This window comes from Pseudonaja textilis, chromosome 9, assembly GCF_049901715.1.
Source record: "Pseudonaja textilis isolate UNSWEBS1 chromosome 9, rPseTex1.2, whole genome shotgun sequence".
Lineage (NCBI taxonomy): Eukaryota > Metazoa > Chordata > Lepidosauria > Squamata > Elapidae > Pseudonaja > Pseudonaja textilis.
This window is the reverse complement of record NC_141998.1, coordinates 1,810,818-1,835,271: the sequence shown is the minus strand read 5'-3', so window position 1 is coordinate 1,835,271 and position 24,454 is coordinate 1,810,818. Positions and strand designations below refer to the sequence as shown.

The window sequence follows — 24,454 nt, the reverse complement described above, 5'->3', positions numbered from 1 at the left end:
AGCACCATGAAGGAGAAAGAGAATAAGAAAGAGAATAAGAGGAAGGAAGGAAGGAAGGAAGGGAGGGAGGGAGGGAGGGAATAAGAAGAAGGGAGGAGGGAGGGAGGGAAGGAAGGAAGGAAGGAAAGGAAGAGCACTCAAACTTATACACGGCTTCACCGTGCTTTCCAGCCCTCTCTTAGCAGTTTACAGGGCCAGCCTCTGTCCCCCAACAAGCTGGGTCCACATTTTACTCACCTGGGAAGGAGGGAAGGCTGAGCTAACCTTGAGTCCACGAGGATCGAACTGCTATCAGTGGGCAGTGAATCAGCCTGCAATACTGCATTCTAACCACTGGGCCACCACGAGGGCAGACTCTCTCTCTCCACATCCCCATAGCGTGTTGTTTTCCACTAAGAGCTTCCACTTGAGCACATTAGATTGACACGTAGACATTCCCAAGTCATCCCTCCAGGTGTGGAACATACAAAAGCTAGCAGGCTTCCCAGCACACCTGACTATTCCGTCCTGGGGAAGCAAGCTGAATCGACTTGCCCGGAGGAAACTGTCAAGTGAGCGTGAGGGGGTGTCTGTTTCTAATACATTTGTCCACTGTCAGGAGTTCAAAAGAGGCGGGGAAGGAGAAGCTCTTAAGAAATCTGCATTGTGATTTTTCTCTACTTGTCGCGGGTTTGTCTTCCCGCTGGAAAGAAGCTGGATGGGTTTGCGGGAACCGCAACGTGCCGGGGAAAAAAAGAAAATCAGATGATTGGAACGGTGAATGCAGCTATTATTTCAATGGATGAGAAAGAACATGGATGATAATAAGGTGAAGGAAATGATGAAAAAGTCGGTCCCCATCGGGTCATTCAGGAGTGAAAAATAATTGATTTTAGAGATGATGGTTCTTAAAAATGAAATGGGAAGTGGAGAAAAACTAGGTGCCCATCATAAACGGGGGGAAAAAAAGAATCCCGAAGAAAGACATTCCTTGGCAAAAAAAACCCCAAACCTTGTACTATCAATCCTGCCCTTTGAAATTCCTCCTTCCCATCTTCCTCCAGCCTCTCTCTTTCCTTTTCCCCCCGAGAGAGAAATCTTTTGTGTTTTCCCTAGCCACCATGGGGAAGCTATAGCTTAATAAAGCAGCCAAGGTGTACAACAGGTGTTCTACTTTATTCATTTTGTATAGATGTCCAAATCACAGCTCCTTTCCCTTGCCTGGTTTTGTTAAGGAGGAACCAATATTTCAAGCTTACGATTTCACTTACTCGGAAGCCAGCGTGGAAGGGAGGAGAACGCTTTTCGAGGTTCCCCGTGGGCCTACCTTCAAATTCCCCCCTTTAGTGCAGTCCGCTCTGGCAATACCCTGGGATCCGTATCAGAGAACAATCAAGATTCCCTTTCAGTTAAATCCAGTGTTTTCCTCTGCTAGATAGTGGGGAACTGCAGTTCTTCGGCAAGGATGGAAACAGCGACCACATATCCATTTGTAGGAGGCTTAGCTGGGGTTTTTTTTTTCCAGGGGGGGTGGGTGGGATCTATGCTTGTGAACCCCACCCTGGAGACAAGAAGATACTCAGCAGGTCTCTGGGCGCTGGTACCTCCAGAAGGCCATTTCTCCATCGTCGCTGCACGAAGCCAGCAAGCCCAGCTCTTTGGGGTTCCAGGCAACACAATTCACGTCCTGAGAGTGGGCTCGGGCCACGTGGGCAGCCAAGGAGAAGGTGGGCTGATGAGGGTCTGAGAGGGGCTCCTCCTCAAACACCCGGATGGCGTCGTCCCCACAGGCGGTGGCTAAGGCGCCTGTCAGGTGGCACCTGCCAAGAATTTGGAAAAGAAAACAATTCCACCTTAGGATTAGATGGCTCAGAACGTCGCGGGGCTTTTGAAAGAGAAGCTGATCGTGAAATGCCTCCCTTTTTACGATGTAATCCCTTAATTCGGGGTGGGGTGGAACTGAGCATTTACTGGCCGGGTGCCCTTCCTGATGCCTATGTGGAGTTCACAGCAAATATATATATATATATACATTTCCCGCCCTAGGAGAGGAAAGATCTGCTGCTACCTAGGGTTGATCTCTCAACCTTCCAAGTGGAAGGTGAGCGTCTTCACCACTGGGCCATCGTGCCACACAAAGAGGTGAGCTTGGAGGTCTTCTAGTCCAACCCCCTGGTCAAGCAGGAGACATGCAAATCGAGAGAAGTGGCTGTCCTGTCTTTTCTTAAAAGGCCTCCGGTTACCCCCTTTCGTTCCTGCAATTTCTGCCAGGACGACGGGCAGCATGCACGATTCATATTTATAGGGAGAAGGATCAATTGATTTTATAAATGGGATGCCTGTTTATTTTCCAGGCCACTAGATTAAGCAGGGGTGGCTTAGCTTTGTTCTTCTTGCGGTCCTACCCTAATATAGAAGGTGGCTTCTTGCCGGTTTATTAGAGATGCAGCTGTTCTTTTTCTGTGCTTTGGTGGGGAAGGTTAAGAGGTAAAAATTAGTGTCTTAAGACAACTATAAGATAGTAGCTAAAACATCTTTATCCAAAGATGCTGCAAAGAGGCAGAGTTTGGCTTTGATTGTAGGAATCAAGAATAGTCGCAAAACTTAAAATGTTCCACAGTGGAAAACAGCTTTCACGGACCAACATTTCTCTGTAGAGAAGCACTTAAAAAGTTGTGCTATTCCTTCATCCACAACGGTGCGCGACCTGCAAAACACCCCCACAGGAACCCGTCCTCGACACAGATCTCGGCTTGTCCCGGGACACTCTGGGTGGGAAGCCTCTCCACTTACCATGCCACGTCGTAGACGGTCCGCGTGTGGAAGCCAGAGAGGGTGCAAACGCACTTCCAAATGGGATCGGGACCGCTACAGGCCACACCTGAAACACACAAGGGAGTTCCTTACGCTGCTGCCCCTTGGCTCCGCTGCAGGAGCTTCAGGCTTCTTTGGAGGGAGGGGAGGTTTAAATTAGAGAGGTCCAATCAAGGGTTTGGGGGTGGGTGGGTGTTGAGGAATAGTTGCTGGGATAGAAAATACGATTGGGTGGGAAGGGGGATGCGGTGGCCCTTAAGTCACCCAGTTTTATGGTAACCAGGATTATGCAGTTGGCTCAGATGCAGGCAGTCTAATACAAGTAATTCTCAATTTAATGACCGTCATTGAGCCCAAAATTTCTATTGCTAAGTGAATTTTGCCCTATTTTACATCCTTTCTTGCCACAGTAGTTAAGTGAACCAACGGAACAGAAGCTGCCCTCGGAAATTGTGGGAGCGCCATCGCTTGAGTCTTTCAAGAAGAGACGGGACTCCCATCTGTCAGAAATGGTGTAGGGCCTCCCGCTTGGGCGGGGGGTTGGACTAGGTGACCTACAAGGTCCCTTCCAACTCTGGTTGTTATCTTTTATCTGAATCACTACAGTTCTTAAAGCTAGTGACACCCGGGTACCATGTTGGAGGTGGTTGATGGACTAATTTAGGAGACCAGAATAACTTCATTGTCACTTTGAATGGACACTAACCGGCGTACGTTAAAGTGAAATTTTGTTGCACACAGCTTTCACTTCCAATATACACTACATAACCATGCCGGAATAAATAAATAAAAAATTATGCATATACCCACATATATATTGTATGACACAGAGACAACACAGTCTGGTCCGAATGTACATGTGTGGACGGGAGAGAAACGAATCTTGCGAGTTTGCTAGAACAAAAAGCTGTTATAGAATTTGGTGGCCCTGCTAGAAAGTACTTCAAAACTCCTCCCAGAGGGGAGCAACAGAAACAGGTCATAAAGTGGGTGTGTGGGGTCTCTAACAAGGCTTTGAGCTCTAGGCACATAAGCATTTATAAGCAATACCCTGAATAACGGGAAGAGAACTCCCTATAATCTTCTCCACTGTACTCACCACTCTCTGTAGGGACTTTCGACCTCATCATGCTCCCTCCCATCTTTTCATCATCATTTTGAATTTTTATTTGCAATGTTGTAAGCCGCCCAGGGACACCTTGTAGCAAGGTGGATGGCAAATACATTTAATAAATAAATAAAAAGGAAGAGTTCTACTCCCCTGGGATGTAACACAGGGCGCCACGCTGTACCACCCACCTTGTTCGTTGCCTGGCTTAAACTGGCGCCAAATGCGCACGGTCTTGTCGTCACTACAGGAAGCCAGCCTTTCTCCACTCTGGTCAAAAGCCAAACTCCACACCGTGGATTCGTGCCCTTCCAGGGTGCCGAAGCACACCCAGTCGTCTTCCTCCTCACGATACAGTTTGACGGTGTCATCGTAACTGGCAGATGCCAGCAGCTGGGAGGAGGGGGAAAAAAAACAACAACCCCAAGAGGGAGACCCAGATCGGCATCAGCAGAAGAACCAAAGACTTCAGACTTCAGAATAACTTTATTCTCCCTTTGGATGTACACTAATTGTCATGCATTAAAATGAAATTTATCTGCAGACAGCTCTCCAAAGGGTCTCCACCTCCAATATACAATACATAACCATGACACATAAATACATAAATATGCATCTACCCACATCTATCATATGACCCAGAGAAACAACAGTCTAGTTTGGATGTCTACGTGTACGTGGTGAGAAAAATGAATCTTGCGAAGTTTACCAGGCGGACGGCCTAGGGGAACAGAGCTGTTACAGAATCTACAAAGGACTCACAGCCTGCTGGGCTACGTGGAAAATGCCCATTTCCAGAGAATCTCTGCATTTGTTTCACAAAAACCATCTTCCAGTTGTTGTAGCAACGCAGAAAAGGAGACCTCCCTACCCTACCCTGTAGAGTTGTAATTGCAGGAATGTTCCAATCTCGGACGGCAAACCTCAGATAAAGAATGTTTCCAAGCAAATACAACTCAGGCAAACAAAGTCACTAATCTATGGATAAAGGAGAATTGGAGAGGGGAAAGTAGACATATATTAGACTTTAACTAGAGATAATTAACTGTATGGATTACTGTACTAAACAAGTAACGAAACTTAAGCAGTAGCCAAAGTTAACCAGTGATGGAGGATAACTAAAAATGTGTATAAATGCAAGACTGGACTCCAATAAAGATCATCATCATAATTCAGTTGTTCATGATCAAACAACTCGACTGCCTCGTCATTACAACACTACCCCAAGGAAGCCAGCCGGACTCACCTCTTGGTTAGGATGCCAGGCGACATGCTTCACATCCTGCGTGTGAGAATTCAGGACGCTCATGCACTCATATTCATCCTCTTCATCCACTATAAGGGAGAAGGAGCAGGGAGGATTTGATAAAAAAGTGATTGAATAAAAATCCCCATCCGTCAATCACAAAAGGCAGCGTTACCCCGAACAGCTAACATCCGTGACTATACCTTTAACACTATTAAACATCCAAACCTGCCTATCTATCTCAGGTCCTTGGGAAGGACTTGATAGGTGGACAAAAATGTCAAATCCAGTCTGAACATCAGGCTGACTCCGTGACAAACCATACTACTACTAATAGTATCACTGGCAATGACAAAATCCCCATCGGTCAGTTGTGAAAGGCAGCTTTACCCCAAACGGCTTACATCTTGCCATAATATCTCCAACACCATCAAGCATCCGCACCTGCCTATCTCAGGTCCTTGGGAAGGACTTGATGGGTGGACCAAAATGCCAAATCTGGTCTGAACATCTGGCCGACAGGGGCAGCTTCCCTAATGTTATTACTTTAAAAAGCCTGATTTACATGAATCTCTTTGACATTCTTAGAAAGCAGTCCTTCCTTCCTGTGCGCCCAGAGAGCAAAACCAGATCAAATGGGAGCGGGGTTGATGGTGTTGGAGATATTATGGCAAGATGTAAGCTGTTCGGGCTAAAGCTGCCTTTCACAACTGACCGATGGGGATTTTGTCATGGTTATCCTGGCAGCCACTTTGGGAGGGCATCATAACAGGTTCTGAAAATTCCAACGCCAACCCCCCCTCCTGCCAACCTACCCCTATCGCCAAAGGATTGCCTGCCTCCCACGATTCTCCAAGCTCTCGCTCACCTTCCCAAACCCAGACGCTTTTGTCTCGGCTGCAGGTAGCCAAGAGGCTGCCGGACGGGGCCCAGGCTACAGACTTCACCTCATTCTCGTGGCCCTCCAGAGTCGCCGCACACTGGGTGGAGAAAGAGAGAGGGGACGTTTCAATCTGAGACCACAAAGAGACATGTTCGATGGCCGGGCAGCAGCGGAGATGACCGGGAGGGTGGAGTCAAACACACCATCAGTTTGGAATCACCACGTTCCCACAAGTGATCTAAGTCCAGCCTCCTGGAATTCTGCTGACTTTTGCCTTGGCTGTTAGTACAACTGAGCTCAAAATTTATGTTGCTAAATGTCATGCCCTTGTTAGAGTCGGACTCTGAGGGAGAGGAGGAACAGCCCGGAGTGGAGGTACGGCTCTGGAGGTTGTGGAGGAGGCTGGGGAAGGGCAGAGGCTGGTTGGGCAGTCAGAGGAAGAACCAGGCCCTCTGCATCCTAGGACACGCAGGAATGGAGAACTAAACAACTTGGCTTACGAGAGGAAGCGGCCATAATCCCCCTCACTGGTTGCAGCTGGGGAGACTAGTATATAAGAGAGACTGTTCAAACACAGCATTGTCAGAAGCAAAGTGTGTTTTATTTTGGGCTGAAGTTATCTTGGTTGGCGTCCTTCCAACAGACTCTGCCTTGTTATCTCTTTGAAGTTGGTAATTACTTATCCTGGTTCGTTGTGGAATTTCCTTCATTGTAGTTTGTTTTGGTTTTTTATTTCATCTCTATTTGTTCATTAAGTTCGGGCTGTATTGCTTTCTTTTGAAGACTATTTTTGAGTACATTTTATCTCCAAGTGAGAATTATTGAGCAGTGGGGCCAAGTTGGAACATTAAAGGACATTTATTCACGTTTTGGATTTTGTTACATTTATGTTACACTCCAGGTCATCACACTGAGTTTTGTCCCATTTTACTGCCTTTTCTTCGCCTTTTCTAACTGGATCATTGCAGTGGTTAAATGATATGAATCTGGCTTCTCCATTGACTTTGCTTGTCAGAAAGTCGCAAAAGGCTTAGAAAAATTTTGTCTTAGAAAAGTATGTTTAAAGTGACTTGATCTTTTTTATTTCTCCATTGAGATTCTCACTGCTCCCTCTTTTTAACTGCATTCCAATTTTGCACCCAGGCAAGATTTGCAAGATTTGAATTGCACAGTTCTGAATTGCATTTCTCTAGTGTACTATAAATTGCGCCCCGTAAATATTCGTTATTGCGAGTTGCAACATTTCCAAATACAGTCGTGTTTTGTGTACATTCCCGCTTTATTTTCACAATTCTCTTGCTGCCACGTGATGCTCGTTTGAAAATATTGGAACCAAATGAATCTACAAGAGCGGTACGTAACGAAGGATTTAAGATAACCTTAATTTTTTTTTTTTTTTACTGGCTAATCCTCAAATATAGCAATTTAAACAGATGATCTCTCCATTGAGCAAATCTGAATTAGCAGCCACAAAGGATGCTGTACCTCGAAATCATCCTGGTTCTTCTTCCAAATGCAGGTGGTTGCGTCAAAGCTGGCTGAAGCCAAGTAGTTCCCGCAGGGGGACCAGGCCACCTTGCGGATGGTCCGTTGATGCCCTTCACCCAGAAGGGACTTGCACACCCAGGCATCACCTGGTGAGAGAGAAAGCACCTGGCAATGTGGCTGGCAACATCCCTGCCTGATCTTGGTACCCCAAGACTAAGCATATTAATCAGGTATCCACAAGCTGATCACCTGAGCCTACCTTCTTTCCCCCAGATGCGGATGCTACGGTCTCCACCACATGAAGCCAGCAGTGTCCCTGTAGGATTCCAGGCTAGGAACCAGCAACGGGAATCCGGGTGGGCCTGGATGCGGGACAGGAGGGTCAACGAGTCCTTCATCGGAACACCGAGTGGTCACGACAGAACCGAACCTTAAAACCCCTGCAAATAAAATAAAGAGGTTTTCTTTCAGCAGGAGGGCTTCCTTTACGGTCATGGGATTAAAAACCGGAGCGCTTGACCGACTGGCCTGTGGACATAAGGTTGAACTGAAAGGTGGAATTATTGTAAAATATAAAATTAAAAAAATTAAACCCCCCCCCCCCAAAAAAAAGCAGTGGTGGGAGAAAAAAGGGACATTTTTCAGACTTACAAAATGTAGACACTGGGTAAGTGGCTTGGTTTTATGACGGTCGCAGTGTGTGTGTGTGTGTGTGTGTGTGTGTGAGGGGGTGTCACATGATCCACCTTTTGCATCCTTCTGGGTTACTAACTTATCTTTTTTTAAAAAATTTGTATTTGCTTATTATTATAAAAGGCAAAGAAACAAAGGATGGAAATAGGAAACGAAGGGGAGGAAAAAGAGCAGGGAAAAGGGTGTGTGTGTGTGTGACTTAACCGCTGTAATGACGGTTGTGGCAAGAAAGATCATCCAATGGGGAGCAAACCTCACTTAACAGCCGTCTCGCTTAGCAGCGGGAAGGCTGGCTGCATTACGGTCGTAAGTCGAGGACCACCACCAGGAAAGGAATATACAGACTTGCAATTTTAAAGCTTTGCTTCTCGCTCCGGCGGGAGTGACGGCCTCAGCACTCACCTGAGAGTCAGGCCCAAAAAAGCCCCTGGCCGGGAAGAATGGGCTATGTGGTTGCAGGGCCTGTCTGCCGTTCCTTGTTTTTATCAGGCTGGATCCAACGCGAAAGTCCCTTTGACGAGGCAGCACCGGAAGTGCCCTCGCCGCAAAGCCTGCTGGGATTCGTAGTCTTTCTCCCCCTCTTCCTCCTTCTCCCCCCGCCCCCCTTGTTTCCTCTCAGCACCGCCGAGGAAGCCCAGGCTCCCCAAGAACCGGGGGAGGTGTGAGGGGGGATGTTCCTCGGGCCCCCAAAGCCTTCCTGCTTCACGAGTTGCTTCGCAACCCATTTCGGCCCGTTGTGTGTATTTGTGCGGATGTGGGGGTGGGGGTGGGGCAGGGGAGCGAGCACAGTAATGGCGGTTAGGTTTTCTGAGGCGGGCCCGACGCGGCGCCGTGACGTCACGCGAGTCGCGACATGGACGCCTTTGCGCCGCGCGGGACGCGACCCGAACGCCGTGACGTCACTCAGGACGCCCTCCGGCCGCCCTGACGTCGCCTCGAGGGGGCGGAAGCGGAAGCGGAAGCGCGGCGGCGGCCGGGAAGCTGAGGGAGCGGCGGCGGCGGCGGCGGCGGTTTTGTCAAGCTCGGCGGCCCCTGCCCCCCCCACCACCACGGAGGCCCGCCGCGGTTCAAGGCCTCGGGAGCGGCAGCGGTGAGGAGGAAGGGCCCGCGGGGGACGGCGGGGAGGGGAGGGGTGGGGTGTGCCGTTGGGTCCGGCCCGGACCGACCCGGTGATGGACGGGATGTCCCGCTCCTTCCTCCCCCGCCCCCATCCGCCCCGGTCTGGGCGGGCGGCCTGTGCGGAGGGGCCTCCTTCCCGCGGACTACCTGGAAGGGCGGGGAGGGGAGGGGAGGGGCTCCTGCTTGGGGTCTTTGGGGGTTCGCCGACCGGGATTTGGGGGTTCGGCGCGTCGGGGGAACAGAGGCCGGCCGATAAGGCGAAGATGGCGAGGAGGAGGAGGAGGAGGGAATGGGGGGGGGGGTGAGCTCTCCAGCCTCGGCCAGCTTTAAAGGCTGGCGGGCTCCGACCCCCAGACTCCCCCAGCCGCAGCTGTGCTCCGAGGTTGGAGGCCCCTTTGGGTTTCGAGCCCCGCTGGAGGCTCAGCGGGTTCCTTGTATTTGGAGCGTTTATTGGTTCAGGGGAGATAAAGGATCACGAGACACCCTCGACCGTCCCTTTGTCTTTTCCCTCTGAACACCCGGGCACACCTTGGAAATGAACGTCTGATGCCCGCCCTCAAAGTGAGTGTGGTGTGTGTGTGTGTGTGTAGTGTGTGTGCACCCTCGGTCATACCACACGTATCACAAAAGTTATAGGGTTTGTGTAGGGTATGTATGTAGGTGTGTCTGAACTGTGTATGTACACACACACTCATGCACACATCAGAAAAGTTATAGGGTTTGTGTTGTGTACGTGTGTATAGTGTGTGTGTGTGTATATATAGTGTCTGTATACATACACACACACACAATATATATATATACATACATACATACATATATATATATATGTTAAGTTTTTGTGGGTACTTACTTGTATGGTATTCAGTTTTGTTCGGGTATTTTCCCACGTCATTATAGTTGTGCTTTTAAAGTTGTAGCGACGTTTCGGCAGAATCTCATCTGCCATCATCAGGCTTCTGTATTGTGTTCGTCTGTATTGTGTGTGTGTATATATATATATATATATATATATATATATATATATATATATACACACACACACACACACACATATACATACGTATCACAAAAGTTATAGTGTTAGTATGTGAATATGTGTATATGTGTATGTATATGTGTGTGTACAGTGTACATGTGTGTGTGTATGTACTATGTACACACTCAAACACATCTCACAAAAGTTATACAATTTGTCTAGTGTATGTATGTATATTTATTGTGTGTGTGTCTACACATACATATCACAAAAGTTATAGTGTTAGTGTGTGTAGTGTATGTGTATGTATATGCGTGTAGTGTATGTGTACACACATACATACACACTTACTCATACACACACATACATATCACAAAAGTTATAGTGTTAGTGTGTGTGTAGTGTATGTGTGTGTGTACACACCCGTCACAAAAGTTGCTAGTCACCTAGTTTGAGATGCCTCCTTGGTCACCCTTTGACTCTCACATACGACTTACTAAAACAAGTAAATCAGATAACAGTAAACGATACCAGCTGAAATGCAGGGAACAACGACACAGGGAAGGAAATACCAGGAACCAAATTCAAAAAAGAAATAAATAAATAAAAGAACCCTTGCCAGCACTGCAGGGTCATAAACGCCGATCATTTATATTATATGGGAGGCAGTAAAGGTAACCTGTAACTCGAGAGTCACTTCTCTGCTTGGGCTAATCCTTGAATTGGAGTTCAGAGCAGCCAGAGAAAATGGGCGAGAGAGAAAAAAAATTACCTGGTCAGAGAATGCTGGAAAAAGGACATTTGAGTGTGGGAAAGACACTTCCACACTGGCCTCTTAAAGGCTCCACTGTAGAGTTGTTCAGTTTGGATCTGAACAACTGCTTCGCCGCAACCTTTTATTCCCTTCCTGTCCTGCTTGTGTTTTTCCAGGCACAGATTATTTTGGAGAATGGTGGTTAAGTGAAACCCAGGGCTGTTAAGCAAGCCCTTTTCCGAAGCCAGCTGGGAAGTTTTCGTTTGTGAAAGACAATCGTGTGATGTCGAGCTGCTGAAATTGGTCACTTTTCCCCCAGCGCCGTCGTAAATTCAAAACTCTGGCTGAATGAATAGATGTAAATCAGATATTATTATAAGAGCAGTTTGATAGTACAGCCCATTATCCAGAAAGTTTGGAGCTGGGCATGCTAAGCGAAGACCAGTAACCTTATATTGGCAATACAAGCAGTCTTTGACATACAACCATTTGTTTAGTGACTGTTCAAAGTTAATAACAGCACTAGAAAAAGTGACTTGTGACCATTTTTCACATGTATGACCATTTGCAGCATCCCCATGGTGATGTCAAAATTCGGATGCTAGGCAATTGACCGCTGTGGTTCGCTGGCAGCAGGTGTGGACGGCTGAGACCTCAGAGAGCGAGGTCTTAGATGAGGGGCCTGGACCATCAGGAGTGGAATGCTGCCTTCGGAGGTTGTGGAGGCTGGCAGCAGTGAGGAAGAGGCCCCCGAGGAGCCCGAAGGAAAGAGCAACTGCAGCAGCACGGGCACCTCGGGGGTAAGGCTGCGAGGTGATGGTCCCTCCCTGAAGGGATAAAAGCCAGCTGAGAAACTGAGTTCTTTGCAGAAGGCAAAGAAGTTTGATACTCGAGCCTGGTGGATGTTAGAATATCTGGGTTGGTGTTTGGAGACTCTTCGATTTATTGTTTAGGAACTTTGTCTGTTGTTCTTGGCAGTCTTGAACAAACTTGGCAAGGTTCTTCCTTGTTGGAGCTAATTAGTTGGAAGCAGCCTTTTTATCTGTGAAAAAACAGGCTTCATAGATGAAACAGTAAAAGGTTGTGCTGGTACCTTGGTCTTGTTTTTGCTCTTGTGGAACCAGGTTTGGGTCAGGACACTGACTCATATTTATGACGCTCGCAGTGTTCCTGGGTCATGTGATTATACCTTTTTGCGGCCACCTGACAAGCAACTGCAGCAAGAAGGGTCATATATAGAGCAGAATTCACTTAACAACCTTGCTTAGCAGCGGAACTGTCGTGCTCAATTGTGGCCATAAGTGGAGGACTACCTGTAGTTTTGGATTCCTGCCCTGAGCATGGGTTGAATTCAGTAACATGTATGACTTCTTTTCATTCTTTTTAATTATTGAGCTGTTTGTAGAAATCAATTCCGGAAGAGGTTACAAGAGGGAACTTTGCTCCTTTTAATAACCCCACAAGCCTCCAGCTTTGATTGAATTATTTCTGACCTGAATTTGTTTCCTCGTTAAAAATCTAATATGCTCCAGCCATTGTGCACACTAGGCACCAAGGTTGAAAAGAGTCTGAGGGTGAATTGCGGTGTCTGTTGCCCACAGCATCTTTTTCTTAGGAAAAACCTAGAGAGAGCTAACAGCCTCCTGCAAAGAATCTTGAATTCCTGGCTGGAACCCAAACGATAAACAATAGTGGCAGAAGCAGCATGTAGAGAAAGAAATTGTCAGTGCAAATGGACAAAAACGTGTTATTCTTGTTGAGCTATACGGCTAAATTGCAAGTTGTAAATTCATTCCATTTTCTTTGGCCTTAAAGAGGTGCTTTTAAAAGGTAATTTGGTTCAGGAATTAGATAAGATCCGTGAGAATGCTATTGAAGAGTAGCTCAGGAAAGGGTTGCTTCTTATCACTGAGGGGTATATGGGATGAACCCCTTTTCTCCCCAGTTAATTGGAATCTGCGTAATGCTGAGTAACACTCCAGTTGGTGCAGGTTGCTTTGCTGACAAGGAAAGAGTGTGTGAATATACAGCGGCTTCGATAGTAAGAGCTCCCATCCTGTTTATGTTCCTCAGGCGGCATCTAGTGATTCACTGATTCTCTTTTGAGTATTACACGTATTGCTGTCAGTCTGGTGACATGCGTGGCCTTTGTCGAGTTCTTTTTATATGTTAGCGGCTTTGAAACAAAAAAAGGGATGTTTTATGGAACCATGTAATGCATCGAATCCCCATTGCTTTAAAGAAAAGATCCTTGTGGTTGACTATTGGGCTTAATCCCTTTCTTTGGTCTGAGAATTATTGTAATCTTTTATATTTTTTGCCAACTCAGATTCCAAACATCTTCACATGCCTTTAAGGGAGGGATCCAATATGGCTGTTTTGTCGTCCCCCCCGCCCCCCCTCTGCTTGACCTGGGCAAAAGTTTACAACGTTTTCCAGCCCAACAATTAAACTCTGATAGTTAGAAAGGAACTTTCATGCATCCATACCATGGTCAATTACAAACAATAGTTTCTTGCCCATCTGTTCTGACCAAGGCTTTCAAGAGACTGTAATTAAGTGCACGCTTAGTCCAAAAAACTCTTTGTTTTATTTCAGTGCTGGGAACTATGTGCATTCCCAGCCCATAATGAGTTCCAAACAGTCCCTCGAGATAAGCACCTACCTTTCTCTCCTTTGATGTACTGCTAACAACTAAAGTGCCAAATGAATTATAAAAAACCAACTGAAGTACGAAGTCCACACAGAGCTTCAAGGATTAATCTGAACAGAACAAACAAAGTTGCTTCCTGCAAAGGTTTCTCTACCTTTGCCTGTCCTTTATCCCTTAGGGGAGGGTCAATCACCTCCCAGCCTTACTCCTGAGTCGCCCCTTCTGTTTCAGCTGTTCTTGCCTTCTAGCAGCTCTGCGCACACGCGCACTGGGAACAGGCTCCCCTGGGTCCTCTGCCTCGCTGCTGCCAGACTGTGGAGGCTCCAGAGTCATCACCCCATTCCCTGATGGCCCTGGCCCCATCTCTGCATCGGATGCAGGACCCTTGTCCGAGTCCTCTCCAGACTCCCTGCCTGGTCCCTGTTCTTTCCCACTGTCCAATTCCGCTGCCGTCTGCACCGGCTGCCAGAGAACCACACCACCATCTTGTCACGATCATGAAGATGATGCTTGTCATCATCAGTTGTCTCTTTTTGTTTCCTCAACAGAGCCCAGAGACCGACCTTCCTCTGATGATCATGCCCTGTCTGCAGGCCTTCTGTTAGCCTCCTGGCTTAGTCTCCAGCGGCACCGGTAGTGCCGACCTCTGAAGACCCCAAGGGTTTCGGTGCAGCGTTGGATTTATTCGGCTGGACCCCCGAATGTATACCCCAAGTGGCTCAGTGTTGCCAGGTGGCCGGAGGCGAAGAGGCCAAGATGGGAGTGCCTTGCCCAAGCAGCCCGAAAGGAGCCTGGCGTCTGCCTTGCCCGGGGCGCTCTCCATAACCGCTCTGTGCACCGCCTTGGCAGAGCCCGCCTGGCTACGGATACATGGGGGCACTTGTTCTCGCCAGGAACTGGGTGTGGCGGATGTGCTGGGATACATTGACCCGGATCTACTTAAAGGTGAGAATGAGTTCAAAGTTAAACCCTAAGAGTTAAAAGGCAAGGAAGACTCGGGGTATTGTACAGTTGGGGAAAACGGGTAGGAACGGATGGACAATAGGGATAAGAATTGAAGATACAGAAATGTATATGAATCATTAGAAAAGTATGGACGTCACAATGTGCGTACGTCACAAAGATGCCTCAGTACTGTTAGAGATGACCGAGATGTGTGAAAAGAAAAGAAGTACAATAAAAATGTTAAATATAAATAAACAAAGGTGAGCAGGAAACGGATGCTCTTAAAAGAGAACTATAGGTTGGCCTCGTGTGTCTGATCCTCTGCTGTTTATTTGTCCAGAGGCGAAACCACGAGTAAAAAGGCTTGATTTAAATCGACTCGACAAATCATTTTTAAGGAGTCACTGTCTCAGCCTTCAAGAATCTTTACTTTCCAGCTGCCATAGTAACGGGTGTGTGCGTCTGTGTGTATATTGGAAGTGGTGACCGTTTGAGAGACATACGCAACGAAATTTCATTTTAATGGTAAGCCAATTAGTGTAGTGTATATTCAAAGTGACAATAGAGTTATTCTAAGTTCTAAGAGTGGTTGTAACGTTTAAGGGGGATAACAAAATCTTGGAAAGCCAGTTGCATTGATTTTATTTTAATTTCTTTGTCGTGAGGCATTGAGAGCCGGTTGGCATATAAGTTTCATACATTACTGTTAGTATTATTGCTGTCATTGTGCTACACTGACTCATAACTGAACATAAGGGAGAGAAGGTAAAAACAATCAGACTCACAAGATTCTGTTATAATCAGCTTCAGTAAAGACAGTTTTAGCTGCCTGGTGGAGTTGACTTCTTGGTTTAACACTATCCTGACCAAAGTGAAGACTATGGACATCAACCAGGAATTTCAGATTCTCATTGCTTGTTTAACTTTCCTCTGTCCTCACTTGTTTTCCCACAATCTCCATTTTAAAAGTAGATTATTATAGTCACAAGCCTGGGTTTGTTTGTTCCACGGTATACATCCCACCCCACCAAATCACTCCTCTTCAGTTCAGGTCCTACTGACATGAGGTTGAATTGTTGCCAGCTTAGGGCAATTAGTCTTGCATATATATCAAATTCTGATATATTATTCTGATTATGCTCCATGTGAAACTGAGCACATTTTGTAGTGTTTTTTTTGTTATTACTGTTATTTGTAACCATGGCGAACTGGCATTAAAACAGGATTTTCAGTTTCTTGAATTGGGAGGACCTGCATGGAACAGATTGGGAACAATGTCAAGCAGTTCTTGTTTAAAACTCTGGTATCGTTTTTCTTGTTCTCCCAAAGTTGATTTTGGAGAGAGGAAAACACTGAGAGTTTAAAAAAAAAATACAAATCAAATTTCAGAGCATTTCTTTTTGGACGTTCACGCGCTCTAAACCCACCGAGTTACTTCATGAAGAATTAAATCTCACTGATTCACAGCCCCAGCCTTTGACAAGATGGAACACGGTGGCACCAACAAATAAATCCGCCTTCTTTTCACCAGAATGAATAAACAGTGAACCTTTGTATTAGCTGCACCAGCACTTACGGATCTGAATTAAAAGTTCCTTTTTTAAAAAATAGGTATTTACTATTTTATCTTTTATTGATGGGAATAAAATACAAAACAAAAAAAAACCTGCAGAGAAAAAAAAACCCTCATCCATCCAACAGTAACAATGAAAAAAGGAAAAAAAAATGTATAAAAAAGGGAAAAAGAAAAATAATGACTGAAACACCCAACATTAAACATTGAGGAGGGAATATTCTGCTTAAACTTTAGCTGGCTTTCATGCCTCTAAGGCAAGACTAAAACTCACTGTTTCCCCCATTTTTATAACCTGGTGCTTAAACCACAAGATCAAGCCAAGGGGTGTGTGTGTGTGTGTGTGTGTTTTATGGTTCTGCTTCTTGCCAGGGCAAAGGCCTCAGGATAAACCAGTGAAGCACCGTGGAAAGTAGGTGGAAAGTAGTCCTTGAGGAAACTGTCAGAGTGAAACTGCTTTCACAAGCTGCTTGGTGATCTGAAATTGAAACTGAAACTGAGCTATCATGACTGGCTGAGGAATTCTGGGAGTTGAAGTCCATAAGTCTTAAAGTTGCCACGGTTGGACACCCCTGCTCTAAATGCTCTGATGAGTCATTTGGAAAAATCCTTTCTGAGTCAGCCCCTAGAAGCCAAGAGGAACCGACGTGCCAGATTTCAAGTTTGTTGCGTGTGGAGATTTTGTTATGATGCCTGAGTGGTCTTGTGCTTTTTATATATATATATATATTTTAGATATATAAATATATAATGCTTGTTGTAATACCTGTTTTCAATAACACTGCTAGCTATTTATCATCACTGTTTGCAAGGTAGGCAGCCACACAGAATGACATAAACACCTGAAGATTACTTTGTAGGAATGTTCAGGTGTTTTATGTCATTCTGTATGGCATGTAATTATGTAATATCCCTAGGTGTGAAGAAATATACAATCTTTACCCCATAAAACCAGGATGCAGCCCTCATTTCCCGGAAAAGCCGAAGCAGAAAACTATCCAGTGTGGGTTTTGTGAAATGGAGAAAGAGTTTTAAGGCGATGAGACTTGGTCCTGGATTTTTGGAGAGTTTGGGGTAGATGGGGGGAGAATCCTATTCTATCTATATTCATATGGAAAAGACATTTGTTTTAGCGCAATGGGTGCCTCTTAAAAGATAAGATCCGTACCAGGTTGTAGCGTTTCAGGGTGCTGCTCTTGTGGAAGTTAGTAAACCCCGGTGACCAGCGTAGAACAAAGAAAGACTTTGCCATTTGTCTAAACAACTCTTAAGACAATTTTTATTTTTGTCTTTAAAGTAACCCAACCTAATTCTTTTTGATCCATTGAACATTACTTTTCTCTAAACCACGTGGTTTGAGATACTTCCCTTCCACCCACCTCAGCCTTCTGTAACTCGGCCTCCTCGAGATATGTGAATTCTTAGAATCCCGATTTAAGAGGCAATTCTTACATTTCTTTCATTTTAAATGTTTAAGTTCCTGGGCAAATTCTGAAGAGACAAATTATCCAGATCTGAAGAATATCCCAGTAACAGAAGTCTGTTGAACATCAGAAGTAAATAAATATTGCAACCAGTGGTGGGATTCAAAAAAAATTTTTTTTACTACCGGTTCTGTGGGCGTGGCTTGGTGGGCGTGGCAGGGGAAGGTTACTGCAAAATCCCCCTTCCCTCCCCAACCCACTAACCTGCTTTCCAGCTCCGTTCTCCTGTGTAGGACAACCAAAGAAGACCCAGCCAATCAGCTGGGAGGCGGAGAATAGATGGGGGTGGGGCCAGTTGGAGGCGGGGTTGGCCGGTTCTCTGAACTACTCAACATTTCCGCAACCGGTTCTCCAGAACTGGTCCGAACTGACTGAATGCCACCTCTGATGGCAACGTCCTATAGACCCGGGTTGTAAACTGGAAGGCTGAATCTGTGACACGAGGAAGCGTTTCTTCGGATCAGAAGTGAAGCCCCCCACGCAACTGACTTGTTGATTCTGTCTCCCTCCATCCAGACTACTGCATGAATCCACAGACGGTGCTGCTGCTTCGGGTGATCGCTGCTTTCTGCTTCTTGGGAATCATCTGTAGCCTTTCCGCGTTCCTTCTCGACGTCTTCGGCCCCAAACACGCTGCACTGAAGATTACCCGCCGTTACGCGTTTGCTCACATTCTCACAGGTAGCTGGAGAGCGGAGGTGGGCTGCAGCCAGTTCGGATCGGTTCGCCCGAATCCCTTGTTCCGATTTTGCGTTGCCTGTTTTTCGGGCTGTTAGTCTGAAAATGCCCCCCAAAACAGCCTGAAAATGGCTCAAACACAGGCCGAAAAATGGGCAGGGGTGGACCAACCAGTGATGGGATTAGCCCCAACCAGCTGAATCCTCCTACCTGTTGTCAGGGATCCAACAATCTATCCCCATTTAAATCATTCTAGCCGCGTCTCTCAGAGTTTATAAAAAGGTTTATTAGGAGTGAACGTGCCAGTGCTACCTGGGTGCAGCCGACTCTGAGACACATCGTTCATTTCCCCCTTGACCTGGTCTTCCCCCACCTCCTGGATGTATATTCCCCAATGGGACACATCCATAGCCAAGAGTCATCCATCATGCTCTCCAGTAATAATCTTGAGCACCAGAAGCTTCGGCCGCCTAGCAATTATCTACGGTATGCACTACTCCTCCCACTCCCTTTCTGCTGGCCACTCTAAAAGACCAGAGAAATATCTTTTGACACCTGTTCCTTTGAGGTGAGTGGCCAGGAGGCGCGGCTGGATGTGATGAGTGACATCACCCACCCAGTCACATGACCAACCAGCCACGCCTACCCAGCCAGAGAACCAGTTGCTAAAAAATTCGCAGCTCACCACTGCTGGGGAGGCCTTGATTTTACGTTACGCTCTGGGCTCCTTTGCAGGGCAGCTTCCGTGAGGCTTCCACAACCGCCCGTCTCTCTTAACTTGTCCACCAAATACTTCCATTTTTCTCCACGCGTGCTCGATCTTGGAGCCTCAAACACCCCCCCTGTTTGTGTTCCTACCGTGTTAAGATTTTCCCCCTTGTGAAATTTTTAAGCACAGGTGCCGCATTCCTCTACCGAGTCCGCGTCTGTGCTGAAGGCCCAATTAGTTGGACTAACAAGGGAAAGCTTTTTGGTCATCCAGGTTACCGATATCCCAAAGTTGCATTTTTGAGACGCAACTGGACTCACTTTGGTGAAACTAGATCAAAAAAAGTCCAGCTGCCTCTTGTAAAAGCACCTTTGGGACCAGAGAAAGCAGCACCTAGGCTTTCTCCCATCGGTGCAACTCAAAGTCTTTGGCCCTTGGTTTGGCCATAGGCCACAAAATCACCTCCAGATGACCTTAGGAGGGGACTAATAAAAACCACCGGGAAGACATTTAAACTGCTTTTTGCAGTCCATTTGGTTTCTACCCCACGTTTGCGTTAAAAACAAGTCGTAAAGCATCTTTTTGTCCAGTCGGTTCTCCATGAGACAAACCAGTCCAACGTGTACATTCAGCTTCAGATCCCGAAAGATCTTATCTCTCCCCATCCCACACCTTCGTCTTAAAAAGAGTGTGAGAGTTCAAAAAGCAAAAAAATAAATAAATGTTCGTTTAGCAGGTAACTGAGATGATGCAACCCATTGGCTCCTCGCTAGCTGTCCCTGTGTGTGTGTGTGTGTGTGTGTGTGTGTGTCTGTCTATCACTCTGTGTGTGTGTGTGTGCGTGTCTCCGTGTCTTTCATTCCCTGTCTCTGTCTCTCTTTCTCAGTGTCTGCCTGTCTCTCTCTCTGTCTCTCTATCACTCTGTGTGTGTGTGTGTGTCTCCGTGTCTTTCATTCCCTGTCTCTGTCTCTGTCTCTCAGTGTCTGCCTGTCTCTCTCTCTCTCTCTCTCACTCTGTGTGTGTGTGTGTGTGTCTTTCAGTCTCTGTCTCTCTCTCTCTTTCTCAGTGTCTGCCTGTCTCTCTCTGTCTCTCTATCACTCTGTGTGTGTGTGTGTGTGTCTCCGTGTCTTTCATTCTCTGTCTCTGTCTCTCTCAGTGTCTGCCTGTCTCTCTCTCTGTTAGCCCGAGAAAGGGTCCCTGCCCACGTCCTCCTTCCCCATGCTCCCATCCGTCTTTTCCTTCTGCCCACAGTGCTGCAGTGCGCCACGGTGATCGGGTTTTGCTACTGGGCGTCGGAGCTGATTCTAGCCCAGCAGCAGCAGCACAAGAAGTACCACGGCTCGCAGGTCTACGTTACGTTTGCCATCAGTTTTTACCTGGTGGCCGGAGCCGGCGGGGCATCCATCCTGGCCACGGCCGCCAACCTGCTGCGCCACTACCCCACTGAAGAAGAGGAGCAGGCCTTGGAGCTTCTGTCCGAGATGGAGGAGAACGAACCTTACCCCGCGGAGTACGAAGGAATCAACCAGTTCCAGCCGCCGCCGGCTTACACGCCATAACGCTTCCCCGGACGATGGCTGGGGCAAGGAGGGGGGGGCGGGGCTTTCTTCCAGCCCCTCCCAGAACGTCAACCCGCACACAACTGCTTGGGAAGGCATTCCCTTCTCTTCCTGGGACCTCCTCTTGTAGGTGTTTCTTCCTTTCCTCCCCGCCCCCCCAATCCCCCCGTGGATCTGCTCCCTTTTTACCGTTTCCTGTCTGGGGAGAAGACCAGGAGCCCGAGCTGAAGACTTGCTCATGCAGCGACCTCTGAAGCGGTCGGATTCCGAAGCAATGGGGTGACCTTTGGGAGCGGGGTTTGAACCTCAGGCATTCGGGGGGGGGGGCCAAGAACTGCCCGACGTTTCGAGCGGCAGAGCTGGTTGAGGCTCCAGAGCGAGAGATCTGAAGAGGAGAGCCACCTCTCGGGGAAGGAAGGCCTGTAGACGGCTTGATTGGATGGGAAAGGCGACGGTGGGCGGGCGGAGGGAAAGGTGCCGCCATTTTTGACATTGCGCGAAGACGTTTTGCGTTGGGCGGTGGAGAATTCAGCCGTCCTGTCCCGCCATCCACAGAGCTCTCCTTTTTTTGGGGGTGGGGGTGGGGAAGAGTGGAAGGTTACCCCTCTCCGACGTTCACCCCCAGGGGCCAACAGGCTTGGCCTTCAACACCCCGAAAGATGGGACTCCTCCTCTATGCACCGGCTTGTGGAGAGCTGAACCCCGTATGCTTCCTGAAAACGCAGGATTGGCGTTTCCTCCCGCCCTCGTTGCGTCCACTCCTGCGACTCTGCGCAAGCGTTTTGCACTTTCTCTTGCTCTTTCTTCGCGCGGCCACTTTCCCTGACGGGGTGGGTGGAGGGGGGGGGGGAAAGGGGGCCACGAGGCGTGGCGCACTCCAAGAGGGTATTGCGACTACTGAGCTTTTCCCTGGGAGAGAGGTGGGTGCCCGTCGTCTCTGGCAAGGGACTCCCGGGGCTGTCCTTCCACCCGGCGTCCCCCGCTGCACAATTGCCGGGCCTCCAGCCCCTCTTCGCCAGGCAACATATCACAACCACGTTCTTCCCCCCCCCCCCCACCAATGCAACCAATTATATGCAAAAAAAAAAAAAAACTGATTGCAGGCTTGATTTCCACTGTTACCTTTTCGATAGGTCTTTTCTTCCCCCACCGATTTTACCTTCTCCCTAGAGCTTCTGGCCCCGATTTTTCCCGATCCGCTGGCGTGTTTCACAGACGGGAGTCCTCCTGTTAGCTGCAGGTAGTAACTCAAAAGAGCATTTCACTTTCTGTTCGCTTCCTGTACGAAGAGAATTATAGTTACCTTTTTTCCTTTTTTAAAAAAAAAAAAAAATTCTCTGCGTGGAGGTAAACCCGCTTCAAATAAGCCAGCAATTTTTAATTTTGATTTTTAAATTCACTAAAATGTGCTTTTACTGACCGCGGGAGGGAGGATGCTGACACGAAAAGGAGTGAGTGAGCCTTGTCAAGGAATATGCGCGTCTGTGTTTTGAAAAAAGATGGAGAACTGTTAAAAACAAAGTAAAACCGGCTTGACTTGATGGAGGGTTGTTCCTGTTCAGCGAGATTTAAAAGAGAAACGCAGCGAAAGCTGCCTGGGAGGTCAAAGGGGGTTTGTTGTGATCGTAAGGCTAGCGGGGCTGAATCAGAGTTAGAGAGGACTTGAAATCCAGGGCTGCGCTTCGAAAACTTCCGCAGCCGGTTCTCTGCCTGGTTGCTGGGTGGGCGTGGCCGTAATGGGCGTGGCCTACTCGGCCTCCTGCACCATGGCAGTGGGGGAGGGGCATCTTTGCCCTCCCCAGGCTCTGGAGGCTTTTAACTTGAGCCTCCGGGAGGGTGAAAACTGCCACCCACGGGCTCCGGATCAGAGGTGGTATATTCAGCCGGTTCTGACTGGTTCCAGAGAACCGGTGGCAGAAATGTTTGAGTAGTTCGGAGAACCGGCCAATCCCAACTCTGACCGGCCCCGCCAACCCCAATCTCTTCTCTGCCTCCCATTGAGTCCCAGCTGATCGGCTGGGTCTTCTTTGGTTGCCCTGCCCAGGAGAATGGAGCTGGAAAGCAGGCTAGTGGGGTGTGGAGGGAAGGGGGATTTTGCAGTATATCCTTCCCCTGCCACGCCCACCAAGCCACGCCCACAGAACCGGTAATAAAACAAATTTGAATCCCACCACTGCTCCGGAGGCCGGAAAGCGGCCCGTTTCCGGCCTTCTGGCACTTCCGGGAATCCTGGTTTATGTCCTCCCTGACCCTCTGCGCGGGCCTTGTACTTACCTGGCACCCAAAATGGGCCACATGGAGGCTCCTGGGAAAGGTGGGGTGGGCGGGGCCAGCCAGGGGTGGGATTTACCGGCTCACCAAACCGGCAGTTAAAAACGATAAGATTAGCAACCGGTTCGCTCGAATCGGGGCGAACCGGTAAGCCGTCCATCCGTGGACTTCAACCCTTCTCTTATCTGTGCCCGATCCTGCAGAGGACATGAGATCCTGTGTAGCCTGAGCGTGTTAACAGGCCTCCGTATAAATACAGGGTTGGAAAGTGGAGGGGAGGGGACCCTTCCCCTGTTCTCTTAATTGCAGGGGGGGAGATATTGGGATAGCTTTTTAAATTCGACTCCAAAAGCTTCACCTTTTCAGCGCCGAGAAGGAGAAAGTTGTGGGATGCAGAAGAAATCTGATCTTTTTATTTTAATTTTAAAAGGTAGTTCAGTTGGGGAGTGTGCGTGTGTGTGTGTGTGTGTCCGTCCCCCAATCTGACTTTTGTGCTTTCCGCGTGCTCACAAAACAGCCGGTAGCGATCTTTTGCTCCCGGGCTGATTTGGCTGTAAATATTGTGCACACTTTTTACTATTTCCACCTGGTCTCCTTGTATTTGAGCCCCGGTGCCGCCGGGGTTAGAATGTGCGGGGTTGCAGGCTGACTCTGCCCACAATCTAGCGTTCGATCCTGACAGGACACAAGGCTGACTCAGCCTTCCGTCCTTCCGAGGTGGGTAAAATGAGGACCCAGATTGTTGAGGGGAAGGAGGCTGACTCTGCAAACTGCTTAGAGAAGGCTGTAAAAGAACTGTGATGCAATATATAAGTCTAAGTGCTATTGCTCTTCCTTCCTCTCCTCCCTCCTTTCCTCCCTTCCTTTTCCTCCCTTCCTCTTTCCATTCCTTCTTTCCTCCCTCCCTCAGCCTTCCATCCTTCCGAGGTGGGTAAAATGAGGACCCAGATTGTTGGGGGCAAGAGGCTGACTCTGTAAAACCACTTAGAGAGGGCTGGAAAGCACTGTGAAGCGGGATATAAGTGCCATGGCTATTTGGATCTTGAAGGGAGTCATGGGGAAATGCTGCGTCCGCTCTCTTCCCCTTTTCTGGCTCAAGGCTGGGAAGCAATAAAGGCTCCGTGTGCCAAGGGCAGCTTGATTCATCTTCAGAATAAACTGGTGGCCTCAACCTGCCTTCTGTTTCCATAGCGGGACTTGATAAAAACCACATAATCTGCATAGAATCATTTTTAGACCCAGCGCATTGTTCACGAAACACTGTTGATTAACTCCCATCGGTTAAAAATCTGGATTCCTTTTTCTACCCAGAATAAAACGGCAGCGTGAATGGCCTCTTGGCAAATATTTGAAGCGTGCAGGTTTGTAAAGGAATGAAGGATCGCCTCGTGGGTTTTCCTCCACCTGGAAGGGCAAACCCAGTTTGACCAGTGTCTGTTTGATCGCTTGCAAAGGCCACAGTTTTTTGCATTGACATGTTTCTATTTTTTAAAAAAATAATATTCACATTGTGGTTCAT

The 24,454-nt window shown here is 47.8% G+C and overlaps 2 protein-coding genes across 3 annotated transcripts; one reads left to right on the top strand and one right to left on the bottom strand.

Annotated features, from left to right (window-relative positions):
- Nucleotides 1–1,136: 1,136 nt before the first annotated feature.
- Nucleotides 1,137–8,749, bottom strand: CIAO1 (cytosolic iron-sulfur assembly component 1). The gene is made up of 8 exons (XM_026715248.2): nucleotides 8,614–8,749; nucleotides 7,778–7,958; nucleotides 7,516–7,664; nucleotides 6,016–6,127; nucleotides 5,148–5,236; nucleotides 4,093–4,294; nucleotides 2,773–2,860; nucleotides 1,137–1,799 (listed from the first exon to the last, which is right to left on the bottom strand). Exons 2-8 carry the CDS (start codon nucleotides 7,914–7,916, stop codon nucleotides 1,559–1,561), a joined length of 1,020 nt encoding a protein of 339 aa, XP_026571033.1. The 5' UTR covers nucleotides 7,917–7,958; nucleotides 8,614–8,749; the 3' UTR covers nucleotides 1,137–1,558.
- Nucleotides 8,750–9,050: 301 nt separating this feature from the next.
- Nucleotides 9,051–24,454, top strand: TMEM127 (transmembrane protein 127). Of its 2 annotated transcripts, XM_087938814.1 has the most exons (5): nucleotides 9,169–9,301; nucleotides 11,635–11,863; nucleotides 14,265–14,661; nucleotides 18,235–18,399; nucleotides 20,357–22,205. In XM_087938814.1, the coding sequence occupies exons 3-5, from the start codon at nucleotides 14,418–14,420 to the stop codon at nucleotides 20,662–20,664; spliced, it is 717 nt and encodes a 238-aa protein (XP_087794940.1). In that variant the 5' UTR covers nucleotides 9,169–9,301; nucleotides 11,635–11,863; nucleotides 14,265–14,417; the 3' UTR covers nucleotides 20,665–22,205. The 2 variants fall into 2 exon arrangements, with proteins under 2 accessions (XP_026571035.1, XP_087794940.1); XM_026715250.2 differs by lacking the exon at nucleotides 11,635–11,863 and having other exon boundaries at nucleotides 9,051–9,301; nucleotides 20,357–24,454.

Coding starts and splice junctions, on each gene's coding strand:
- CIAO1 (XM_026715248.2), bottom strand. CDS start 7,916: ATGAAGGACTCGTTGACCCTCCTGTCCCGCATCCAGGCCCACCCGGAT. Junction 2,861..4,092: donor TAAGCCAGGCAACGAACAAG/GTGGGTGGTACA, acceptor TGTGTGTTTCAG/GTGTGGCCTGTAGCGGTCCC. Junction 1,800..2,772: donor ACCGTCTACGACGTGGCATG/GTAAGTGGAGAG, acceptor AATTCTTGGCAG/GTGCCACCTGACAGGCGCCT.
- TMEM127 (XM_026715250.2), top strand. CDS start 14,418: ATGTATACCCCAAGTGGCTCAGTGTTGCCAGGTGGCCGGAGGCGAAGA. Junction 14,662..18,234: donor TGACCCGGATCTACTTAAAG/GTGAGAATGAGT, acceptor CCCTCCATCCAG/ACTACTGCATGAATCCACAG. Junction 18,400..20,356: donor GTTTGCTCACATTCTCACAG/GTAGCTGGAGAG, acceptor TTCTGCCCACAG/TGCTGCAGTGCGCCACGGTG.